Source organism: Gnatocerus cornutus, unplaced genomic scaffold, assembly GCF_029298725.1.
Source record: "Gnatocerus cornutus isolate USDA-ARS CGAHR unplaced genomic scaffold, icGnaCorn1.1 Chromosome13, whole genome shotgun sequence".
Lineage (NCBI taxonomy): Eukaryota > Metazoa > Arthropoda > Insecta > Coleoptera > Tenebrionidae > Gnatocerus > Gnatocerus cornutus.
Window position 1 is genome coordinate 2,149,211 of NW_028275361.1, and position 21,677 is coordinate 2,170,887.

The 21,677-nt window shown below is 32.6% G+C and overlaps 1 protein-coding gene across 2 annotated transcripts; it reads left to right on the top strand.

Annotated features, from left to right (window-relative positions):
• The first annotated feature begins 13,467 nt into the window (after nt 1-13,467).
• LOC148166811 (replication protein A 70 kDa DNA-binding subunit-like) lies at nt 13,468-21,085 on the top strand. 2 transcript variants are annotated; one of them, XM_088048455.1, is made up of 5 exons: nt 13,468-13,698; nt 17,150-18,031; nt 18,076-18,525; nt 20,523-20,716; nt 20,770-20,873. In XM_088048455.1, exons 1-5 carry the CDS (start codon nt 13,651-13,653, stop codon nt 20,783-20,785), a joined length of 1,590 nt encoding a protein of 529 aa, XP_087904581.1. In that variant the 5' UTR covers nt 13,468-13,650; the 3' UTR covers nt 20,786-20,873. The 2 variants fall into 2 exon arrangements, with proteins under 2 accessions (XP_087904581.1, XP_087904580.1); XM_088048454.1 differs by having other exon boundaries at nt 13,469-13,698; nt 20,523-20,723; nt 20,770-21,085.
• The last annotated feature ends 592 nt before the right edge of the window (nt 21,086-21,677 follow it).

Consider the following 21,677-nt stretch of genomic DNA (forward strand, 5'->3'; position numbering starts at 1 on the left):
AAAGCCCACTAAAGGCATTTCTTTACCATTTCGGGTAACATACATGACATATAAAAGTCTTTTAGTTTGATTAACATTACATCACAAAATTCTTCATCCTTGAAAATAATATCATATAAACACCCCTTTGGATCCTTCTTCTCATAACTAGGAATTGTCTTTGGACTTGATAAAAATACTGATGGTTTTTGTTTAGTGAAATCGTGTTTGCTCCAGTGATCAAACAAAATTTTATTTTTTTTGCAACAATTCTTTCCTGCAGTGTCAAATTTTCGAGCCTATTGTCGCCTATCAGCCCATCTGGTGAGGCTACCAAAAATGGATTGTTCTGACATATGAAGAGTCTACCCGGGAGAAATTTTGGTTTATGTGGGGGTGAATCTCCACAGTGAATGTCCAGGTTCAGATTTTTTTGTTGTTCTGGACAACATCCTTTCTTCTTTTCTTCTAATAACTTATACCTACGCGCAAGCCAAAGCTTTGGGTTCGTTTTCAATGCCACAAATCGTGTATTTGTTACGCGAAATTTTGATTTTTATTATTCCTGCTGCCACCTTCGCCCTACTTGTACTTGGTCGTAGTTTACAAATTCTACCAAAATTACTAGCCGTCAGTCTTTGTTCTCGTTTACAGTGCCACAAAACACTGTTTCTTTGATCCGTTGTGGCCAATGAAATATTTAAAACTTTTTCCGGTGTCTTCCGCAAGTCATTTAAAAATATGATCTTCTTTTCCTCAAAATTAAATCCTTTTAATACCCAAAAAGGTAGAATTATAGTTTTCTATCCACGCCGACGGGTCGAAAACTGACCACTTTTGTTATCAAATTTGGCATCAAGAATGGATCAAGAGTGGCGATGATTTTCTTGATTTTTAATTTGATAATGCACCCGCCTTCGCCCGAAAATTGAACAGCATTCATTAATAAAGTTAGTTAAAAGTTAGTTGACCATAACTATGTTGTAAAACAACAAATCGCCACACAAAAGACAATAATTACGTAGCAATAACCTTTATTGACGGTTTTACACTGAGGGTCGTCTTTGCCTGAGGCGAAAGAAAAAGACAGACATCATTCCGAAATCGCTAAAATTTCAAAAGTTTAACCAAAACTACAGCCGCCCTAATTAATAAATTGACTTTTTTTTGCGCCAATCAATTTGTTTTGAAAATGTGTAGCGTTGTTACTAAGTCAAATTTTAATAAAGAAAAATATAACTTTCTAAAATCGAAAAAAAAATTTATAAAACCAAGATATAAATCTCATAGGGTAACGCCACTACAACTTTTTGTGCTCTTTCAAACACAAAAAACCGCATCTAAATAGCTCTTTTCGTTTTCGGGCAATTTTTTACGAACTTTTACATTGAAACGCCCTATCTTCAAATATGGATAGTTCAACCTTAATAGAAATTGAATTGAAAATTTGAGGGAAAAATGCTGTTTTATCAAGTTAGTTTTCAATTTCATTACGTCAAAATTAGGAACTACGTTTACACCCAGCTGTCAACATCTTCTGTCACAAATGTCATCCTTTGGTTCTTTTTAGATTGTAACAAAAGTCTTACTTGCTAAAATTGTCGCTTTGTCGATGTTAATTAACGATTTCTGATGTCAAAAAAGTGCAATATGCCCTAGTTAATCGAAATTGACAAAATTGAAGAGAATAAATGACTTGTGAAAATTGGGTGTAAACGTAGTTTGCCACTGCGCCGTCATATTATTGAAAACTTAATAAAACAGCGTTTTTTTCGAAAATTTTAAATACAAGTGTAAGACGATAAAAATGTGGTATTTGTAATAATGGTGATGATGTAACTGGGAGTCATTAATGTTGTAATTAAGAGCCCTTGGATTGGCTCAGTAACTTGTGCGCACCCCGGGTTGGGGTGAATGACGTCAGAATGTGTGGCTTAAGGCAGTGAAGAATTGACCGTAGGAAGAGAAGGTGGAAGTTAAGTGTCGTGCGCGAGTGCGGGGCCTGGATGGCTGATTTCCAGGAAGTGTTCTGGATGGTAGATTTCCAGAATGCGCTGAGGGAGAGGGGCATGTAGTGTCTGGATGGTAGATTTCCAGGCGGCCTGGATGGCTGACTTCCAGGAAGTGTTCTGGATGGTAGATTTCCAGAAGGCGCAGGGCTACATGTCGCACCTGGATGGTAGATTTCCAGGTGCTCTGGATGGTAGATTTCCAGATGGTGACTTGGATGGGGATAATTTCCAAGTTGCGTTCTGGATGGGGATAATTTCCAGTACGCGGGTGGGTACGGTGATGGTAGATTTCACCGTACTCGAAGAAAGAAAAAGATGCCGAGATGCTGCCAGGGCGTGGGTGCAGACCAGCCGTTCGAGTAACTCTTCAGGGTCGGAGTAAGAACATGGGTGTCCTGCCGTTGCAGAAAATGGGGTCAATGCCAGTAATCCGAGCCGCTATCCAGCGATGGGGCAGGGGGCGGAGCTCCTCCGGTAAGTTATTTCATTAATAAATGATTAAGGCCGATAAGGCAGGTGGCAATATGTTTTGTTGCGAGAGTTCCGTGACTTCCCAGTTGTGCTAAGCCCGGACCTGACTAAATAAGGGTGTTCCCGAAGGGGTGAGTCAAGTAGCATTGTGTTGGTAGTTAGAAGTACCCTTTCAAGGAAAAAAAAATGAGTACAACCCTGTAATGAGGGTTGGTTTCGTAAATTCAGCATTTAAGCGTAAAAAATCGAATTACACAAGTTGAAGTAGATTTAAAATAAAGACTTAAATATTTGAATTACAAATATGTTGAAAAAATTTGAATTTGCGAGTATTTTCACAAAAACTCAAAAATTGTTGAAAATTGTATTTCTTAGGCGTCGCAACGCCAAACGAAAGGTAATAAAAACAAATTTTTGCCTCAGCTTTTAGAGCTTTGCCAACAATAAGCGCAAATGTTCAAAATTTAAGACAATTTTAGGGTTGCAGTAAATCTGGGAACAAAAATCCATATTGAACTCAATTTTAACAAGAGCACAATTACATCGATCTCCAATACATCGATTTTGAAAAATAGTAAATAAAAAACTCAATATAGCATAGTTTATTGTGAAAAACAAAAATAAATAAAATTCTTAATAAAGCAACAAAATAATAAACAAATACGGAGAAAACAAAAATTAATGAAAACCTTAAGTAATAAACAAAATAATAAGTAAATAAATTTTAAAAAAATAACAAATTCGAGATTAATAAGAATAAACAAAATTCTAAAATATACGTTGACAACCAACCAAACGAAATATCACCAAAATCAAGAGTGCAAAATAAAATACATACTTCGAAACCGCAATCATCGATTACATCGAAAATAAAAATATTTGTATTAAAAATCGATGTTTTTTTGGCAAACTCGATATTAATAAAAAATCAATGTAAAAGTCCCAGATTTAGGTTGCAGGCTGCAATGAAAAGTGTGCAATAAATTTGGACCATGCTGTATACGCGTGGAATTCGCGCAACCTACCGGTTCGACCGCCTGTGTTGGTCCGGTCAACGTCTCGTGTTCAAGGTCAATAAAAAACAACATTTCTTTAACAGTATTTATTATAAATCAACATCATCATACATGAAAGTCTTATAATAAGTAGGATGTTCAAAATATATTCAGTCCTATGACATATTATTTTTTTTATTATTACTAATACAGAGTTTTGCACAACAATCCTTTGAATACTTGATATGTTCTTCGGAAATTATGTTCGTTGAGCGAAATGCGCCCAGCTCAACGTTGCAGTGAAAACAGCGCACAATATCGAACTTCTTGAGGTAGTAAATATGTAAAACCGTTGTGGGCTAAAGTTAATGGATCAACATCTTGCAGCGGCCAATCGCAAAATTGCAACAACCGATCTTCAAAACACTTCAGGGATTCGATAATGGTTTCACTACCGACTGTCGGAAATGTTTTCGCGAAACCACACTATGGAGAGATAACTATTTCTTCTTCCGAATACTCATTAAATGGATTATAATAACTTTCACTGAACAAACTACCACCCCTCATGAAACAGTCCATGGTTGCGCACCATCGGCTTATAGGGAGCTGAAGGAAGACTGTCACCGGTCGGCGGTCGAGAGGACACTGCCGCCGTTGGCCTTGGAAAAAAACAGGGTGGGAGATGACCTTAGAATGGCCTTGGAGAGACCTTGCTTTGCCTCCCCATTCTTATACTACTCTTAGGGCCCGATTTCATGTTGACTTGCGGCATTCCAAATCAGAGTTGCGCCTTAACAACTCCAATAAAACCAATTGTGCAATGGCGGATATGTTACACAGTACATTGTTGAAATACCTTAATAGACTGTAAACAAATTTTTGGCTTCTACTTTTCGAGAAAATCGAACTTTTAAAAAAATTAATTTGGCAACGTTGCACGGCGTAGTGCAGTCATCCCCAAAGTGGGCGCTGCAACGATCCAGGGGGCAGTGGGTTTTTGTTAATTTTTGTTTTTTTCGTATTTGTTTTTTATTTTGTTGCTTTATTAAAAATTTTATTTATTTTTGTTTTTTACAATAAACTATGCTATATTAAGTTTTTTATTTAGTGTTATTCAAAATCGATGTTTTCTCCGATGTATTGAAGATTGATGTAATTGTGCTCTTGTTGAAATTAAGTTCCACATTGATATTTTTTACTCGATGTTCCCAGATTTACTAATTAATTAATTTATTAATTAAATGTTTATTTACGCAGAACTTATACATAAGATAAAATAATAGAAATAGTAACACAAAAAACAGATTAAAAATAATACAAGAAAATAGTACAAACTAGACTAGGAAACAGAAGCGTTTTTTTTTTAAATTTACCCTTTGACATACCAAATAATTCAATTTTTTTTATCATGGCATGCGTTAACATTTTTTAATATTCGAATTATAGGACTATTTTCATAGTAATCAGTTCTAGCGTAATTGAGCATTATCAAACGATTCAATCTTACATGATACGTAGGTACCAGAAATTTTAGATCTGCCAAACTATTTGGACAATCCGAAAACCCATTCACTAACTTAAAGAAAAAGTGAAGAGATTGATAAATCTTTCTATTTTGGAGGGTCATTATCCCCAAATACTTCCTTACGTCGTCGGTCTCTCCAGAAGTACATCGTTACTGGTAAGCAATTTGTGTCGAACGAGACGCAAAAATCTCTTTTGTACAGTCTCTAATCGGTTTATGTGACACTGATATAATGGAGACCACACAATACTGCATTAATCAAGATGAAATCTTACAAGGGAAGTATAAAGTAAAGTCAATGTTCTAATATTCTTAAACTCAGTGCAATGACGGAAAACAAATCCAAGCATTCGATTTGCTTTAGACACGATGAAATCGAATTGTTCGAAAAAGGTAAGCTTGGAATGCAGTAAACCACCAAGATCCCGTAAAGAATTGACGACCTCAAGAGCTGTATTTGACAAAAAGTAAGCTGGACGAGATGGTAGAGTTTTCCTTGAGAAACAAATTACTTTACATTTCTTGATATTCAGGTGCAAATCGTTGTCCACACACCATTTAGATAATCTATCAAGATCCTGTTGAAGACAAACAATGTCTGATTCAGATGAAATACTTCTATAAATTTTAAGATCGTCGGCTAGAAGAAGAAAATTGGAATTTAATCTAGTAGAGACATAGTTAATAAAAGCAGGGAATAAATGAGGACCAAAATGAGATCCCTGAGGGACACCTGAGGTAATTTTGATTGTGGGCGATACCAAACCTCTAACAACTACTTCACGATCACTTAAATAACTATGAAACCAATCAGTGACAGAATTACTAACTTCATACTGCTTTAACTTCGAAATTAAAGACAGAGAGAACATGAGTTTCCTGAACCTGGGAAGAAACAACAGAAGACACAAAATTAAACAAGTTGGTTTCAACCGATCTACCACTAAAAAATCCATGTTGCTCTGGGCGGATAATATTTCTGAAGGCTGACGCAAACTGGGGAGCCAAAATATCTTCAAACAGTTTAGGTAAGGAAGAGATTATACTGATTGGCCGATCGTTGGATAATATTTTTATATGAACTCTTGTACACTGGTACGATATTTGACAATTCCCACTTAGAGTTAGGAATTTGGTCTGGACGAGTACTCCCAGGTATGTCAAGATTCGATAACTTATCAAAAACATTTGGATTATTATTGATATTGAATTCTGCGTCAGATAAAAAAATTTCGTAACATTCTTTTGATAGCCGTTTACATTCCATACGTAAATTTTTAAAACTGGTATAATCTACTTCTAGTCCTGAAAGCTTTAACCTTTTATAAGCAACTTCCTTTTCTTTAATTAAGTACTTAAGGTTAGCAGAGTACCAATGTGGGTGAGTATCCCTGTTACATTTCAAAGTAGGAACATATAAATCGATGACACTGTACAAAATATTATAAAATTTTACGACACACTGATTGACATCACAATTGTTAAATATAACGGACCAAGGAAGACTAAAAAAGTAGTTATTTATAAAATCATACGGGGCCGCTTTAAAATTAGGTTTTAAAAACTGGGTGTTAAAATTATGCACATTAAAATCTGAAATAGAAACTAATAGAGGTGGATGATAGTTATCCACATTGACTAAATTAAAATCACATTTTGAAACATCTACATGGCGAGTGGCGAATATTAGGTCTAAAATGTTGCTATTTATATTGTTAGACATATTATTAAATTGACTGAGCAACATGATTATTATTACAAAGGAGACTAAACTATGCGTATCCTCATCAAAACTCCACAAGATATTAGGTAAATTAAAGCCGCCCAGTAGTATGATGGTACTAGATGAAATTTTTTTCGAAATGTACTCTACTGTTTTTATATAATCTTCATATCTTAATAAAATAGAACTTGGAGGCAGTACCTAGTACTTGTCATGGTTCCCAAGCATTTTATGGCTTAGCGGACAGCAATTCAGTAATCGCCTGTAATGTACACCATTCTTTACTATATTTTACGAAAAAATTAATACACAATATTCTTCGGTTTAAAAAAATAACAAATTCGAGAATAAGAATAAACAAAATTTAAAAATATAACTTTATTTAACTTTATTTAGACCGTAGCACACAAGTAAATCCCGTTTTACTTTGGTTTTATACGTTGACAACAACCAAACGAAATGTTACCAAAATCAAGAGTGTAAAATAAAATACATACATCGAAACCGCAATCATCGATTTTTAATGATACATTGAAAATAAAAATACATGTATTAAAAATCGATTTTTTTTTTATCGAAATCGATATTAATAAAAAATCGATGGAAAAGTCCCAGATTTACATGTTAGCATTTAATTGCTGCTCCCGCTGCATGAATTCGTTGTAATTAAAACGTTTAAATTACACTGGTCAACAATGATTTTGTCTGTCAAAATTTAAGTTAAAAGTAAAACCAATTAAATCAAATTCCTCCAGTAAATCAAAAAATAAATCTAACGACTCCGCCAAAAATTTCAACATTTTCAATACAGGTCCATAGCAAAAGGTGATGAAGGCAGCCGTAAAAAATAATTATTTGAAGTTGTTTTTGAGTTATCTTAAACCGTTTAAGAACTAGAAGCTTTTATTTCTACTATTGTCGACAACGAAATGTGTTCGGCAAAATTGTCTAGCGTAACTTTCTCTTTAAATCATAGGCGCACTTCTAATTGTCATTTATTTAACCATTGATGACAGTTGTTAGTTAAAATCGGCTAAACATTGAACTGTAGTCGAAAATCCAAGAGTTATTGCAAAATTTGATGAAAATCGGTCGCTAAGATAGTCGCTGCCGATTATTAAGAGTTGTATAGGTAAAATAAAATGTTTAGAGAAAAATCAAAAAGAACGCCACTGGTCAAAGTCTGATTTACATTATGGATATTCAGAGAAAAATCCATGACAACGAAAAAGTCGTTTTAGGGTCGCCGATAGTAACCAATCAAAGATCAATTTGCAAAGAACCACCGAATTTTGAATCAAACTTATCCCAGGTAGTTTTTTGATTAATGTAAAACTGACACTTTATTATTTTATACCAGTACCGTAGTTGCTTCGTGATTGTGAAAATAAACTCATTTGCCCCATCGTTATTACGGCAGTCACGTTATGGCCACTTTAAACATTTATTAAAAATTTACATTCTCTTCTTTTTGCAAACATTGCACTACTATTTCTTCCTCTTATTGGCGCCAGTGATTTCAGTGACAAATTATTCATTTGGTCAAAAGACTACATACTTGGATTTTCGCCAATTTCGAAATTGGATTGAATGAATTTGGGCGACTTTAGAACCTTGTAACTTTTAAAATAAAGCGAAAAATATAATTACAGATTCCAAAATCATTTACCTTCCATGATTAGCCATTAGGTTATGGCAGTAACGTTACCGAACATCTGTATAATCCATAAAAATTCCTAAAGACTGCACAAAAATGAGAGGTCAGCGTCCCTAGTCTGCTGCAGATAATGACTACATTCTACAAGAATTTTATAACTCAATGTTATAATGTTTTAACTTAAAATCAGTACTCTTTAATCAAGTCATAAATAACGTTTTTAATAATTTTGGGAAATCTAGAATAATCTGTTGCGATATTTCCTATCACTAAGTTTATTCACATTATGCAATTGCTATTTATCAATAATCGAATCATCAAGAGAACTCAATTAGATGATTTTTCATAGCCGCCAGCAACTACTGTATTTCAGTTTCACATTATGCTTTATTAGATTTTTTAAGTCATTGATACAGGGTGATTCACGAAGTTATGTAAATATTTAAACTGGGGATAGTATACGTTAAATACATTTACTTGGCACCAAAAAAAATTTTTTCCCATCAAGTTGAAAAAAATGTGCACGGGAAAGAACTTTTGGTGGTCACTGGAACGACGACCGAACAAAAAACGAATGTGGTTTTTTGCGATTTCAACAAAACCTTGTGTTTACGCATGGAAATGTTACCTTGAAATCACAAAAATTGCTCAAAATGCCGCCCCCCGTTGTCAATGTAGGCTCGATTTAAATCTGGAGAACATGGGGGATACAACACTGGTCCAGTTCTTCCGATCCACCGCTCGTGGAAATTATTATTCAACCACACGGACACTATGCGCGCACTATGGGAAAGACCTCCGTCTTGTAAATACCACATTTGAGCCCTTATGTTTAACTGAACGTCGTCTAACAAATCTTCTAGCTCATTTTCGTCGTAATCGTCTGGTGCTGGTACCCGGAGTTTCTTCAACGGTATCTAACACTTCCTCTTCAACTTCTAATCTGCGATCACTTTCGGTGGGGCCTATGTTTCTTGTGATCATTTTAAAAGAACCATGTTTTCGTAATTTCTGCATAATTCTTGCCAACACACGAGAATCAGCAATGTGTCGATTTGGAAAACGTAAACTGTACAACTCGCGAGCCGCAAGAGCATTTCCACTAGTTTCTCCGTAGATCATGATCACTTCACTATTGGAAAACATTTTAAAAATCCCCGTCACAGAGTCAAACTAACACTGAAGCAATTAAAAAGACTATCGTCCCACCTGATTAATAGCCGCAAAAAGTCAGTTTTTGTTGAAGCTAAGAGATAAGGGTTTGTTTACATTAAAACTTTCACTCTCGCTAGCGGTTCTCAAACGGTTTTGGCCAAAACTTTGAAGCGTTATATCTTGGGTCCTTTTTGGCAGTAATTTTTTTTTATTATTTTTTTAGGCCTCCCCATATTAGGGACCATTACTGGTTTAAATATTTACATAACTTCGTGAATCACCCTGTATATCTGTTAGTTGTTTGATTTTTTTTTGTTTAAATTATAAATTATAAAATTTTGTCTACAAAGAATGTGGGCTAATCTTGCCGAATACAACGACTAGGTACATAATTTGGATATTCTGATTTACTTCATATTTAATTATCCAACGCCATGTTGTAGAATAATAATACAGAGTGATTTTTTAAAAACGGCAGGCGTTGTAGAATTTTTATTTACGAACCGATTTCAAAAATTTTAAAAACAATTTAAATGGTTTTTAATTTACTATTATCTGATGGTTTTAGAATTTTTCTAAATCTTTTGAGCGATATTCAACTTTCTTATCTTAAAATGGCACCCATATTTTTTTTCATAATTTGGAAGATATTAATTTTCTTGATTTAGAAATGTGCAATATGTTCTACTTTACAAAAAAATATTTTTAAAAAAATTATCAAAATTGAAAAAAAAATAGGCAATAAAAGTTAATAAAATCTAGGTGCATGGTATCAAATAACAGAATGCCGTTATTGTAATGTCAAAAAGCAGCAAATAACAGAAAGGATTGACAATCTTTTTTGAAATTATTAATCAGCAATTCCATATGTCACGGGTGTAACAAAGTGACAACAATTTTTTAATTTATTTACGACCAAGAGCTTTTTCAAGCAGAAGTACACTGCTATCAGGTAGGTTAAAGTGCTGCAAATTATCTAAATAAAATTTGTTAAGTTACGATTGCAGATCATAGAGCAACAAATTAATTTGTGGTGTCACGGGTGTGACGTGTACAAATTAAATTTATTGTTTGTAATTACATTTTTCTGTATTTCTGCGAATAACAAAAGTCTGATTCCGTCTCCTTTAGTACACAAATATATGAACTATAGGCACACATTTTAAGCCTCTTTGCAATTAGAATAACCAATTCAGCTGTGCACTGTATTTTTTAGAAAACTGTAACGGGCGCGACAAAGCAAAACTTGTTAAATAAACTTTGCTAAAAAATAAAAAAAAATGTAGCAGAAAGACTAATTTTATTAATGCTTGTAACATTTTCATCAAAGTAAGTTATATTTTACACAGGCGAAGGCGCCCACAGCCCCCAGTTTCGGTTTCACCAATTAGTCGAGTGTACTTACAGGGTGTCCGGAAAGTGGCGCACCACCGTGAAACTGTATCATCGGACAATGCCATAGATCACCAGAAAAATGTAAAAAAAAATCCATGTCTTCAATTTTTCGAGATATGATTGATTAAAAAAGCAAAGTTTTATGCGAAAATTAACGATTCCTGTGCAATAATTTTACGTTCAAATGAATTTGTAACCTAAAGGACATTTTGCGCAAAGGCATGGTGCAAAGAAAATCGGAAAAATCTTGCAAGAAATGCCTGAAAACTGTTAACAAGGTTTTTGAATCAACAATCTCCATCAGTCCAGTCTGGCATCGTTCACTTGAAACCAACCATAGTTACATTACTCGTTCATGAGTCGACCTGACTAACGCCAACAATACAACAGCAACGTTACTATGGCTTTGAATACTAGAAATTTAAATTATTGGAGGAAAAGTTCAGCAATGTTGCCATTTTCCTAATTTTCTGGATTTTTTTTTAACATTTTTTTGGTATTCTGGAGGACCACCCAATTACCCCCTTTCAAGATGGTGCGAGACTTTCTGGACACTTTGTATATCTGCTAGACATACGTAGGTACATCCACCCTAAACTAACTTCTTTATTTGGACAAAATATGAGATATTGTTGGTTATTTGGTATTGATTGCTTGAATATTTTTTCTTAGTTGATTCAGATATTTTGACTTTGAATTCACCAGTATACAAAATATTTATACTATTAATTGATTTCTTGCTTTCAAGAAGAAATCCTTTGCAGAATTGTTGATTACCTTTCTGTGAACGATACGTTTATTTGTGCCTCCCATACCATCCAGAGTTTCTTTAACGTGTGAGCATTTTAATAGGAGTTGTTAAAACCAACTGTCTGTACATGTTTAAAAGCCTTAAATCATCAAATTTGGAAAGTCCGATCTAACAATTGTCACACCCGTGACATTTATTTTTAATATTTCACTGATATATCTTTTAACTTTAATTAGTGCAAAAACTACATTATCAATTTGTTACTTTGTATACAAATTATCAATTTTAAACTCCACAGATTTCAACCAGTTTTGCCAAGTTTTGTTAAAATGTTGTCACGGGTGTCACAAATTTTCTTAACAAAGTTTTAATCCAAAAACAAATTATGAAATTACTTTTTTATGTATTCAGTATCTGATGTGTTAAGTAAATAGTTCAAACTGATTTGTCCACTAATTTTAAATTCTTGGAATTTATATTTTGAGTGAAGTGAAGTGAAAAATTTAATTAAAGTAGATGAACGAAAGAGTAGTTAAAAGAAGCTGGTTATTTAAAGTATCAAGTAGCAAACAATTCAACCATTCATGGTTTTGATTAACTTAAGATTTATTTATTCGATTTTTAACAAAATTGTGTTTCTGCAAGATGTTTTTGTGTTTAATCTACCTAATTTAATTAAAATACTGTTGAAACGCCATCCCGATTTTAAAAAATCACCCTCTATAATAATAACACTAGCCGACATTTTGAAATTAACTGAATCTCTAACATTAACTGAATAAGCTATACGCAGTCAAATAATGTTAATAGAGATCAGATATGACAACCAAATTTTTTCATGACGTACAGTTTTTTTGTTATAGAACTTAACAAAATTGTATATGTATAGATAAAGTAATTTACTGTAATGGTAGAAAATCAGTTAAAAATTAAAAAAAAGTTATTTTTTTCAAATTACAACAATTATTCAACATAAAAAACAAGAAATAAAAAATTTGAACATAGAAAAATTAATGTAGAGACTATTTTTTTTCTCTTATGAGGACTATTATCTTGTCTCTAGAGGCTCCAACAAAAATCTCCAAGCATTGCAGGATCTTATCTGCCTTGATAGTGCCTCTTCATAGCACCAATGTCTTGGTCTTTGTTCATCACTAACAGCTTCGAGGTTTTCTGGGAAAAAATCCAGGTGGGAATGGAGGAAAGTAAACTTTTAGTGACATACGGCTTCCCAATTTTCTATAACTCTTCAATAAAGTTTCAATTAATGTTCTGTACTCTGGGTGCTTGTTATTCCCAAGAAATCGCGCTATAACGCTTTTTAATGAATTCCAGGCAGCTTGCTCTTGTTGGTTAAGTTTTTGGTCGAAAATTTCACCTTTAATCAGTTTCCTGATTTGCGGCCCAACAAAAATTCCTTCTCGAACTTTTGCGTCGCCGATTTTAGCGAATTAAATCGACAATTGCTTTGACATTACAATAATTGATCACGGCTTACTACGCAAAAAAATAATAATTGAAATAAAAATTTTAAAAATGAAAATAAAGCGAAATAAATTACTATTTGAAAATTTACAAAAAAAATCAAATTTTTAAAATGTGACGTGTTGGATATATTTTATATTCATATTCGTAATTAGAATGCAATAAATGAATTATACCGCCAGGGTTTATTAATGTTAGAAAAATCATGTCGCCTAGTGTAATTATTAGTGTTGTTGAAACTTTCAACTCGAGAGCTGAAAGACGACTGGCGGTCCGACATGTGCATTTCCATGTGACCTTCAGAGCGAGAAAGCTGGAATAAGTGGTAATTATGCGAAGGTCAACCTAGTGGATAAGAAAGGCGCGCGCGCTGCACCGACTTAGTTGCGTTGTTGTTATTATTAACCTTCGATAAGATTTAGTGAGTGAAAAGCGAAACATAATTACAATTTGTGACGTTCTGAAGACGAGGTTACTATTTGCAAATTTGTGTTTAGCCATGAGTTCGTTCAAAATGAAGTTGGATCTCTCTGAAGGAGTTATTTTGGTATGTACATAAATTTAATTCAAAGTAGTCTTGAATCACTGTAATTGTTATTACGTTGATGAGTTTACAAAATATCAGTGCGTAGGTTGAATTATTAGATTTAACTGGTTTTATTTATTTTAAAATTTGAGGGATTCTGAACAAAATAGATTTAATTTTATCTGAGCCAGCATAATTTTGACCTGCGTTGCAACAGTGACAGGTTAATAACACAATAATAGTGGGAGAGTGAGGCCACATTTGTCTAAAGCGGGCTAGTCGTGTTTGACTCAAAACAAAACAATTTTTACTGTTTTTACAAGTTCCAATCGTTAAAACTCTTAGCAAAGGGCAAAATATGCACTCAAATTTGAATACAATAGTAAAATAATTTGTTTTATACATGTAGAGGAAACGAAGCGGTTAACGAACGCCAGTGTTAATCAGAATGTGTGGTTAAGTCGCGGATAAACTTGACAAGTTCATAAAGGCAGGTCATAAAAAACATAAAAACCTGGGTTTCCTTCTTTTATTAGTTTCACTTCATCAGATAGAATTGGCTGAAACATATTAGGAAATTGAATGCGACCAATTTTAGTAAACAAAACATCAGTACTATTAGCTATTAAAAATGTTAAATTTGAAAAAAAGATTGTGTGCCTAGAATTGTCAAAAGCCTAGAATTGGCTTGCAAACGATTACTGTGACATCGACATGTATTAAATCTGGGACTTTTACATCGATTTTTTACTAATATCGATTTTGCCAAAAAAACATCGATTTTTAATACAAATATTTTTATTTTCGATGTATCATTACGATTACAACTCGATTGATTGCGGTTTCGATGTATGTATTTTATTTTACACTCTTGATTTTGGTGATATTTCGTTTGGTTGGTTGTCAACGTATATTTTAGAATTTTGTTTATTCGTATTAATCTCAAATTTGTTATTTTTTTTTATAATTTATTTACTTGTTATTTTGTTTATTATTTAAGGTTTTTATTTATTTTTGTTTTTCACAATAAACTATGCTATATTGAGTTTTTTATTTACTATTTTTCAAAATCGATGTATTGGAGATCGATGTAATTGTGCTCTTGTTAAAATTGAGTTCAATATCAATTTTTTACTCGATGTTTCCAGATTTAAGATTTATCTAGTGCTTGAGGAGTTCAGGGGAAATGCTTAGATGGCCAAGAGGCTCAATCAGACTTAAAGTCAACCTTTATACATACTAGTCACAGTGTTGCCAAATTAGCTCAGGAATACCACTCAATATCTCAAGAAATATGCTATTTTATATGCTTTTTTAAATCAAAATTGAGAAAATAGTGGCAAACTTTACCTATCCTGCTTCTTTTATAATCAAATGCATAATAATGATGCATAATTGGAATATTGTACACTGCGCCGCAAAATTTAAAATTTATTTTTTTTTAATAAGCTTTTTATTTTCCTAAACTGCTCCCTTATACATGTTTACTAAACTATTTTGACAATTTAAAATCAATTTTTTTTTGAATTAACACAAAAGTCAAATTTGCATTTTCGGATTATCCTATAAGTACTCTATCAAATTAAAGTCCCGTTAGGTTGATTTTAATTATTTGAAAGTTTTTTCAACGTTTTGGTTTTGTATCTTTTAAACGATAAGAGAGTTTTTAGAAATTACTTCACTTCCCCACCACAATTTTTTTCCGAAATCATGTTTAGATTTCCCCTGGCTAGTCTATAGTCTATAATTTCTTTTAAAATTTATTTCTTATGCTGAATTTTAGAATTTCCAATTTGTTTAGATGTAGATCTTTTGGATTATCTTAAATTTGGTCTAGTGCTCCTTAGATGATCTAGATTTTTGTTCCAATTCTGTAAAAATGTTATCGATTCTTCTTTGGTTTATATCTAAATTTTCTCTAGATTGTGCATATAAATTTTCTTTGAATAATTCTTAAACCTGTTTGAGCCCGTTTAGGTTTTTTCTTTAAAGTTTTCTACAGTTTTTGTAGATTTTTTGAGTTTTTGACACTTTTTTTATTTGTAGATTACGTTTGCTTTTTTTACAGGGCTCGGCAATATTTTTGTGTTCACCCCCAAAATCGTCTTAAATTTCAAAGATAAAATTTTGAAAATTTGTTTACGCTCATACTTGTCAAAACACTAGAAACTGACGCAAAAATTAGTGTTTTTTTTTATCACCGATAGTTTTGACGTCGCGACGATTCAAAAATTTAATTTTTAGTTAATTGTGAGGGTTTGTAAAATCAACTGCTAATTTAATATTTTTTCAATATAAATGTGTTAAAAATATCTCAGTTGTCATTTTAGATTTAATGCAAATTGTATTCAAAATTTGAGGAAAAAATGCTGTTTTATTAAGATAGTCTCCAATTTCAAGAGTAAAATTTCTCTATTTTCTTAGATCATCTTGAGCCTGTTTAGGTTTTTCTTTAAAGTTTTTTAGAGTTTTTGTAGATTCTGTTTAGAGTCTCTAAATTTTGACTTTGATTAATCAATCAAAGTCAAAATTGAAATTTAATCAAATATGTTTGCTTTTTTGCTAAAGATTTTTTTAGAACCTCTTGAATTTTTCCTCAAATTGTATTTAGTTTTTATAAATCCTGAGAAGTCTTTAAATTTTCTTTAACTTTACAGATTCCCGTTATATTGTCCAGAGTTTTATTTCAAGTTTTTGTTACTTATATTTTCTAAATTCTTAAATCCTTTAGCTTTTTTATTTTTGGATTCCTATTCACTGATTACTCTATTTTTTGCCATCTTCTGAATATGAAAGAGAAAACAGTATTACAGAATTAAACAAATTATTCGTTCTTCAATCGTTCTTTAATAAACATTTATCTATTTCGCGTTCATAATGAAGATATTTCGATACGCGTTCGAGCGTATTTCGGTATCGTAATGGACCAATCCCGTGCCAATATTTCCAGGAACATATATTTTTCTTAGGCTTGCAGCAGACAAACCGTCAACGTTGACAATTTAGATTTTGGTTTTGATAAACCATGATAAATCGATCAATACACTATTATTTCTTGTTGTACTTGGCTTAATAATTCATCAGAGAAAAACTCTTTGGATGCAAGAGAACCATCATGGTCATGATCAACATCTTCGCTCTCTTGGCTCCCTTGCGGTCCGGTAACCTCAAAACGTCACACCTGTCAAACTGACTGAAATTGGGTTTGGCTACTTGGAATTTTTTTCCCGAACATTTTGCAAATGCCAACTACCCTAAAATGCACTAGATTTCGAAATAAAGTTTTTTCGTTTAAAATAAGGCGAAATAGAAAATATAGCGTATGATACTTGTTCATAATGCATTTTGCCGCACTTACTACTTTATGTAAAAAAACGTACGTGCGGCAAAATGTTCATTATGAAACGCGTTTCATAATATACTATTTTAATTTTGGCCGGATCTACTTTGTAAATTTTATAAATTGTTCCAGCCCATCATGAAGAACGAAGAAATCCTCGACCCAATTCTACAAATTATCGGCTTCAAACTTATACAAGAGAATTCCGACAAACATCGCTACAGGCTTGTGCTTTCTGATGGAAAGTTCTCCTCAGGTACAGTGGTCTTTGTTGCTGATCCCACTATACAAATTGAAGAGTTCTCGGTGGTCAAACTAAAAGAGTACAGAATGACCAGTATACCATCAGGCACAAAAATTCTTGTGGTTTTAAACCTCGAAACTTTGCTATCTGGTTCTCTAGTTGGAGGTAGAATTGGGAATCCTGAAGTATTTAACGAAGAAATGTTAAAAGAGAACGCACAGGTGACCCCTTCAGCGGAATCAAAAAGTAAAAAAATAACCCCGATAGAAGGACTTAACCCTTATGGAAAAAAATGGATGATTAAAGCTAGAGTAACGAATAAATCCGAGATGAAGAATTCTCGTCGGCCAGGAAGTAACATAAAAGTTTTTAACTTTGACCTCATTGATAGCAGTGGAGAAATAAGATGTGTGGCATTCAATAACGTGGCGGAAAAGTTTTTCAATGCCGTGGAGGTGGACAAAGTTTACTATTTGAGTAACTGTCACGTGATTTCAGCGAAAAAAAACTTCAATTCTCTAAAACATGAGTACGAAATTAAGATGTGTGAAAGAAGTGTTGTTCAACAAACCAACGACATTGAGGACATCCCTCAAGTGAAATACAACTTCACAAACCTTTCCGATGTCATCAAAATGGATGTAAACACCATCATCGACGTCATAGCCGTTTGTCTAAACTCTTCAGAGCTACAAAACGTGACGTCAAGACGAACCAATGAGGATCTTCACAAACGTGACGTCGTATTAGTGGACCAATCAGAAACCACCGTACGTAAGACTCGCTATTTTTATAAAGTGACTTGATTTTTCAGATCAATTTAACATTGTGGGGAGCCCAAGCTGAAAACTTCAACGGTTCCGAACATCCGGTTCTTCTTCTCAGAGGAGTAAGAATTGGAGAGTTTGGTGGCGCGAAACAATTGTCCATTGGAATGAACAGTCATCTGAAAGTTGACCCCGACAATGAAGGCAGTAAAGAACTTAAAGAGTGGTTTAGCACTAGAGGACAGTACTGCAGTTTCACACAACAGAAAAGAGTGCCAGCGCGATGGATCAACTTGCAAGAAATCCAGAATTTGGATGGCTTGCAGTATTTTCGAACTTCGGCGACAATCCTTATTGTTATTTCCGAGAACGCGGTTTATAAAGCCTGTCCTTTTAATGACTGCAACAAAAAGGTCATCGAACTGGATAATAGAATGTACAGATGTGACAGATGTGAGAAAGAATATCCAAACTTCAAGTACAGTCTACTTCTCCGAGTGAGACAATTTCTTTTATAATTATTAATCATTTGCAGGACTAACTTAATTAAAATCTGTGTATTAAATTTCGTAACTTTGACAGTTTTAAAGTTCGAACAACCAAATTTGGTACATTTACTAATTTCGGAATGCTTATTTAGTGTATTAAATTATAGAGTTTTAGAACAAGAAGTAAGAATTTTAGAATTTTTCATATGGAGGACTAACTCAAAGTCAAAATTTGTCTATAAAATTTCGTAACTTCGACAGTTTTAAAGATAGAACAACCAAATTTGGTACTTTTACTACTTTCAGAATGCTTATTTGGTGTATTAAATTATAGAATTTTAGAACAAGAAGTAAGAATTTTAGAATTTTTCATATGGAGGCCTAACTCAAAATCAAAATTTGTCTATAAAATTTTGTCACTTCGACTATTTCAAAGATAGAACAACCAATTTTGGTACATTTACTACTTTTAGAATGCTTATTTAGTGAATTAAATTATAGAATTTTAAAACAAGAAGTAAGAATTTTAGAATTTTTCATATGGAGGACTAACTCAAAATCAAAATTTGTCTATAAAATTTCGTAACTTCGGCAGTTTTAAAGATAGAACATCCAAATTTGGTACTTTTACTACTTTCAGAATGCTTATTTAGTGAGTTAAATTATTGAATTTTAAAACAAGAAGTAAGAATTATAGAATTTTTCATATGGAGGACTAACTCAAAATCAAAATTTGTCTATAAAATTTCGTAACTTCGGCAGTTTTAAAGATAGAACATCCAAATTTGGTACTTTTACTACTTTCAGAATGCTTATTTAGTGAGTTAAATTATTGAATTTTAAAACAAGAAGTAAGAATTATAGAATTTTTCATATGGAGGCCTAACTCAAAATCAAAATTTGTCTTTAAAATTTCGTCACTTCGACAGTTTGAAAGCTCGAACAACCAAATTTGGTACTTTTACTACTTTCAGAATGCTGATTTAGTGTATTAAATTATAGAATTTTAGAACAAGAAGTAAGAATTTTAAAATTTTTCATATGAAGGATTAACTCAAAATCAAAATTTGTCTATAATATGTCGAAACTTCGACAGTTTTAAAGATAGAACAGCCAAATTTGGTACTTTTACTACTTTCAGAATGCTTATCTAGTGTATTAAATTATAGAATTTTAGAACAAGATGTAAGAATTTTAGAATTTTTCATATGGAGGCCTAACTCAAAATCAAAATTTGTCTATAAAATTTCGTAACTTTGACAGTTTTAAAGTTCGAACAACCAAATTTGGTACATTTACTACTTTCAGAATGCTTATTTAGTGTATTAAATGATAGAATTTGAGAACAAGAACTAAGAATTTTAGAATTTTTCATATGGAGGACTAACTCAAAATCAAAATTTGTCTATAAAATGTCGAAACTTCGACAGTTTTAAAGTTTGAACAACCAAATTTGGTACTTTTACTACTTTTAGAATGCTTATTTAGTGTATTAAATTATAGAATTTTAGAACAAGAAGTAAGAATTTTAGAACTTTTCATAATGGAGGATTAACTCAAAATCAAAATGTGTCTATAAAATTTCGAAACTTCAACAGTTTTAAAGATAGAACAACCAAATGTGGTACTTTTACTACTTTCAGAATGCTTATTTAGTGTATTAAATTATAGAATTTTAGAACAAGAAGTAAGAATTTTAGAATTTTTTTATGTTGAAAAACAAACACAAATTTCCTTAAATTCCGAAACTTTGACAGTTTTAAAGTTAGAATAGTTTAATTTGGTATATTTACTGGTTTGGAGATGCTTATTAAGTATATTAAATTATAGCATTTTAGAACGAGAAGTAAGAATTTTAGAATTTTTTAAATGGAGGACTAACTCAAAGTCAAAATTTGTCTATAAAATTTCGTAACTTCGACAGTTTTAAATTTCGAACAACCAAATTTGGTACATCTCTACTTTAATTACATGCACTACTTATATTCCTTAATTATTGATTTCAGATGCTCATTGCCGATTTTAGTGGATCTCATTGGGTGACGGTGTTTTCTGCAACTGCTGAGAAGATTCTCAACAAAACTGCGCAAGAAGTTGGTCTAGCAATGGAAAATGAACACCACTCGGACGCTACCATTTCCCTATTCCAAGAAGCCGCTTTCAAGACGTTTATTTTCACTTGCAGAGCTAAAATGGATACGTATAATGTAATGATTTGTGTGTTCGACTCTTGATTGAATATATTTATTGCAGGATGAGCAACGTTTGAAGGTCATAGTGTGGGACGTGGAACACATTCGCAACGGAGCTTCTGCTTTGTGCAATAACATAGCAGAACTAATCAGCTAAGCTGGTTTTATAAGTACTGTTGTAATTCTCAATAGCTTTGGTACGTCAAGGCAGAATTATGTTGATCCAACGAATGGAAGAATTACTATTTTTGCTCGTCAAGGATTTCATTCTATTCTGTCTTTTCGTTAGGTTAAATATGGATATTTTTTAGTTTTATTATTAAGAGAAATTTTTTTTGTTGGTAGTAATTTTTGTAATCTTAAACTTATCGTTTTTTTATGTGTTTTTTTTTAAATTGATTACGAAATCGCTTTGAAAGTTTGATGTTCGATAAAGATCGCAAACTCTTTGAGTCAACAAGTTAGCTTTTTGGAAATCAAGAATTAATTCATTTCAGTTAACAAATTCTAATAGCTTAAACTCTAAAAGTTTCATTTAAAAGATAAAAATTTGCAAATTTACATACGTTTACGGTTGATCAAGCTTCAGAATCGAATGCAAAAATGTGTTTTTATTAGTGTTAGTTTGGCCTCGCAACACCTAAGAATTGGAATACATATTTAGCGATTTTTGAGTTTTTGAGAAAGCAGTCGCTAATTCAAATTCTTTATGACATAACTGGACAAAATATCTTTGTTTTCATTTTAAACCTTATGCAAATCATGCAGTCATTTGAGGAAAAAAAAGCTATTTTATCAATTAGTTTTCAAAATCATGTCGGTGCAGTAATTTTTTTGTAGTTTGGGCATATAAGTGGTGCCAAGTGAGATCAGGATTTTGGAATTTTCACTTTTACCTTAAAATAATAAAAACCACTGAAAACGTCTTCTACGTATTTCCGTAAAACCGTGATATTTTTCCCGCTTCTC

What these genes read in the sequence shown, in the direction of transcription:
- LOC148166811 (XM_088048454.1), top strand. Translation starts at nt 13,651, where the DNA reads ATGAGTTCGTTCAAAATGAAGTTGGATCTCTCTGAAGGAGTTATTTTG. An exon ending in TCTCTGAAGGAGTTATTTTG is followed by an intron (nt 13,699 to 17,149) that starts GTATGTACATAA and finishes AAATTGTTCCAG; the next exon opens with CCCATCATGAAGAACGAAGA. An exon ending in AGTACAGTCTACTTCTCCGA is followed by an intron (nt 18,526 to 20,522) that starts GTGAGACAATTT and finishes TATTGATTTCAG; the next exon opens with ATGCTCATTGCCGATTTTAG.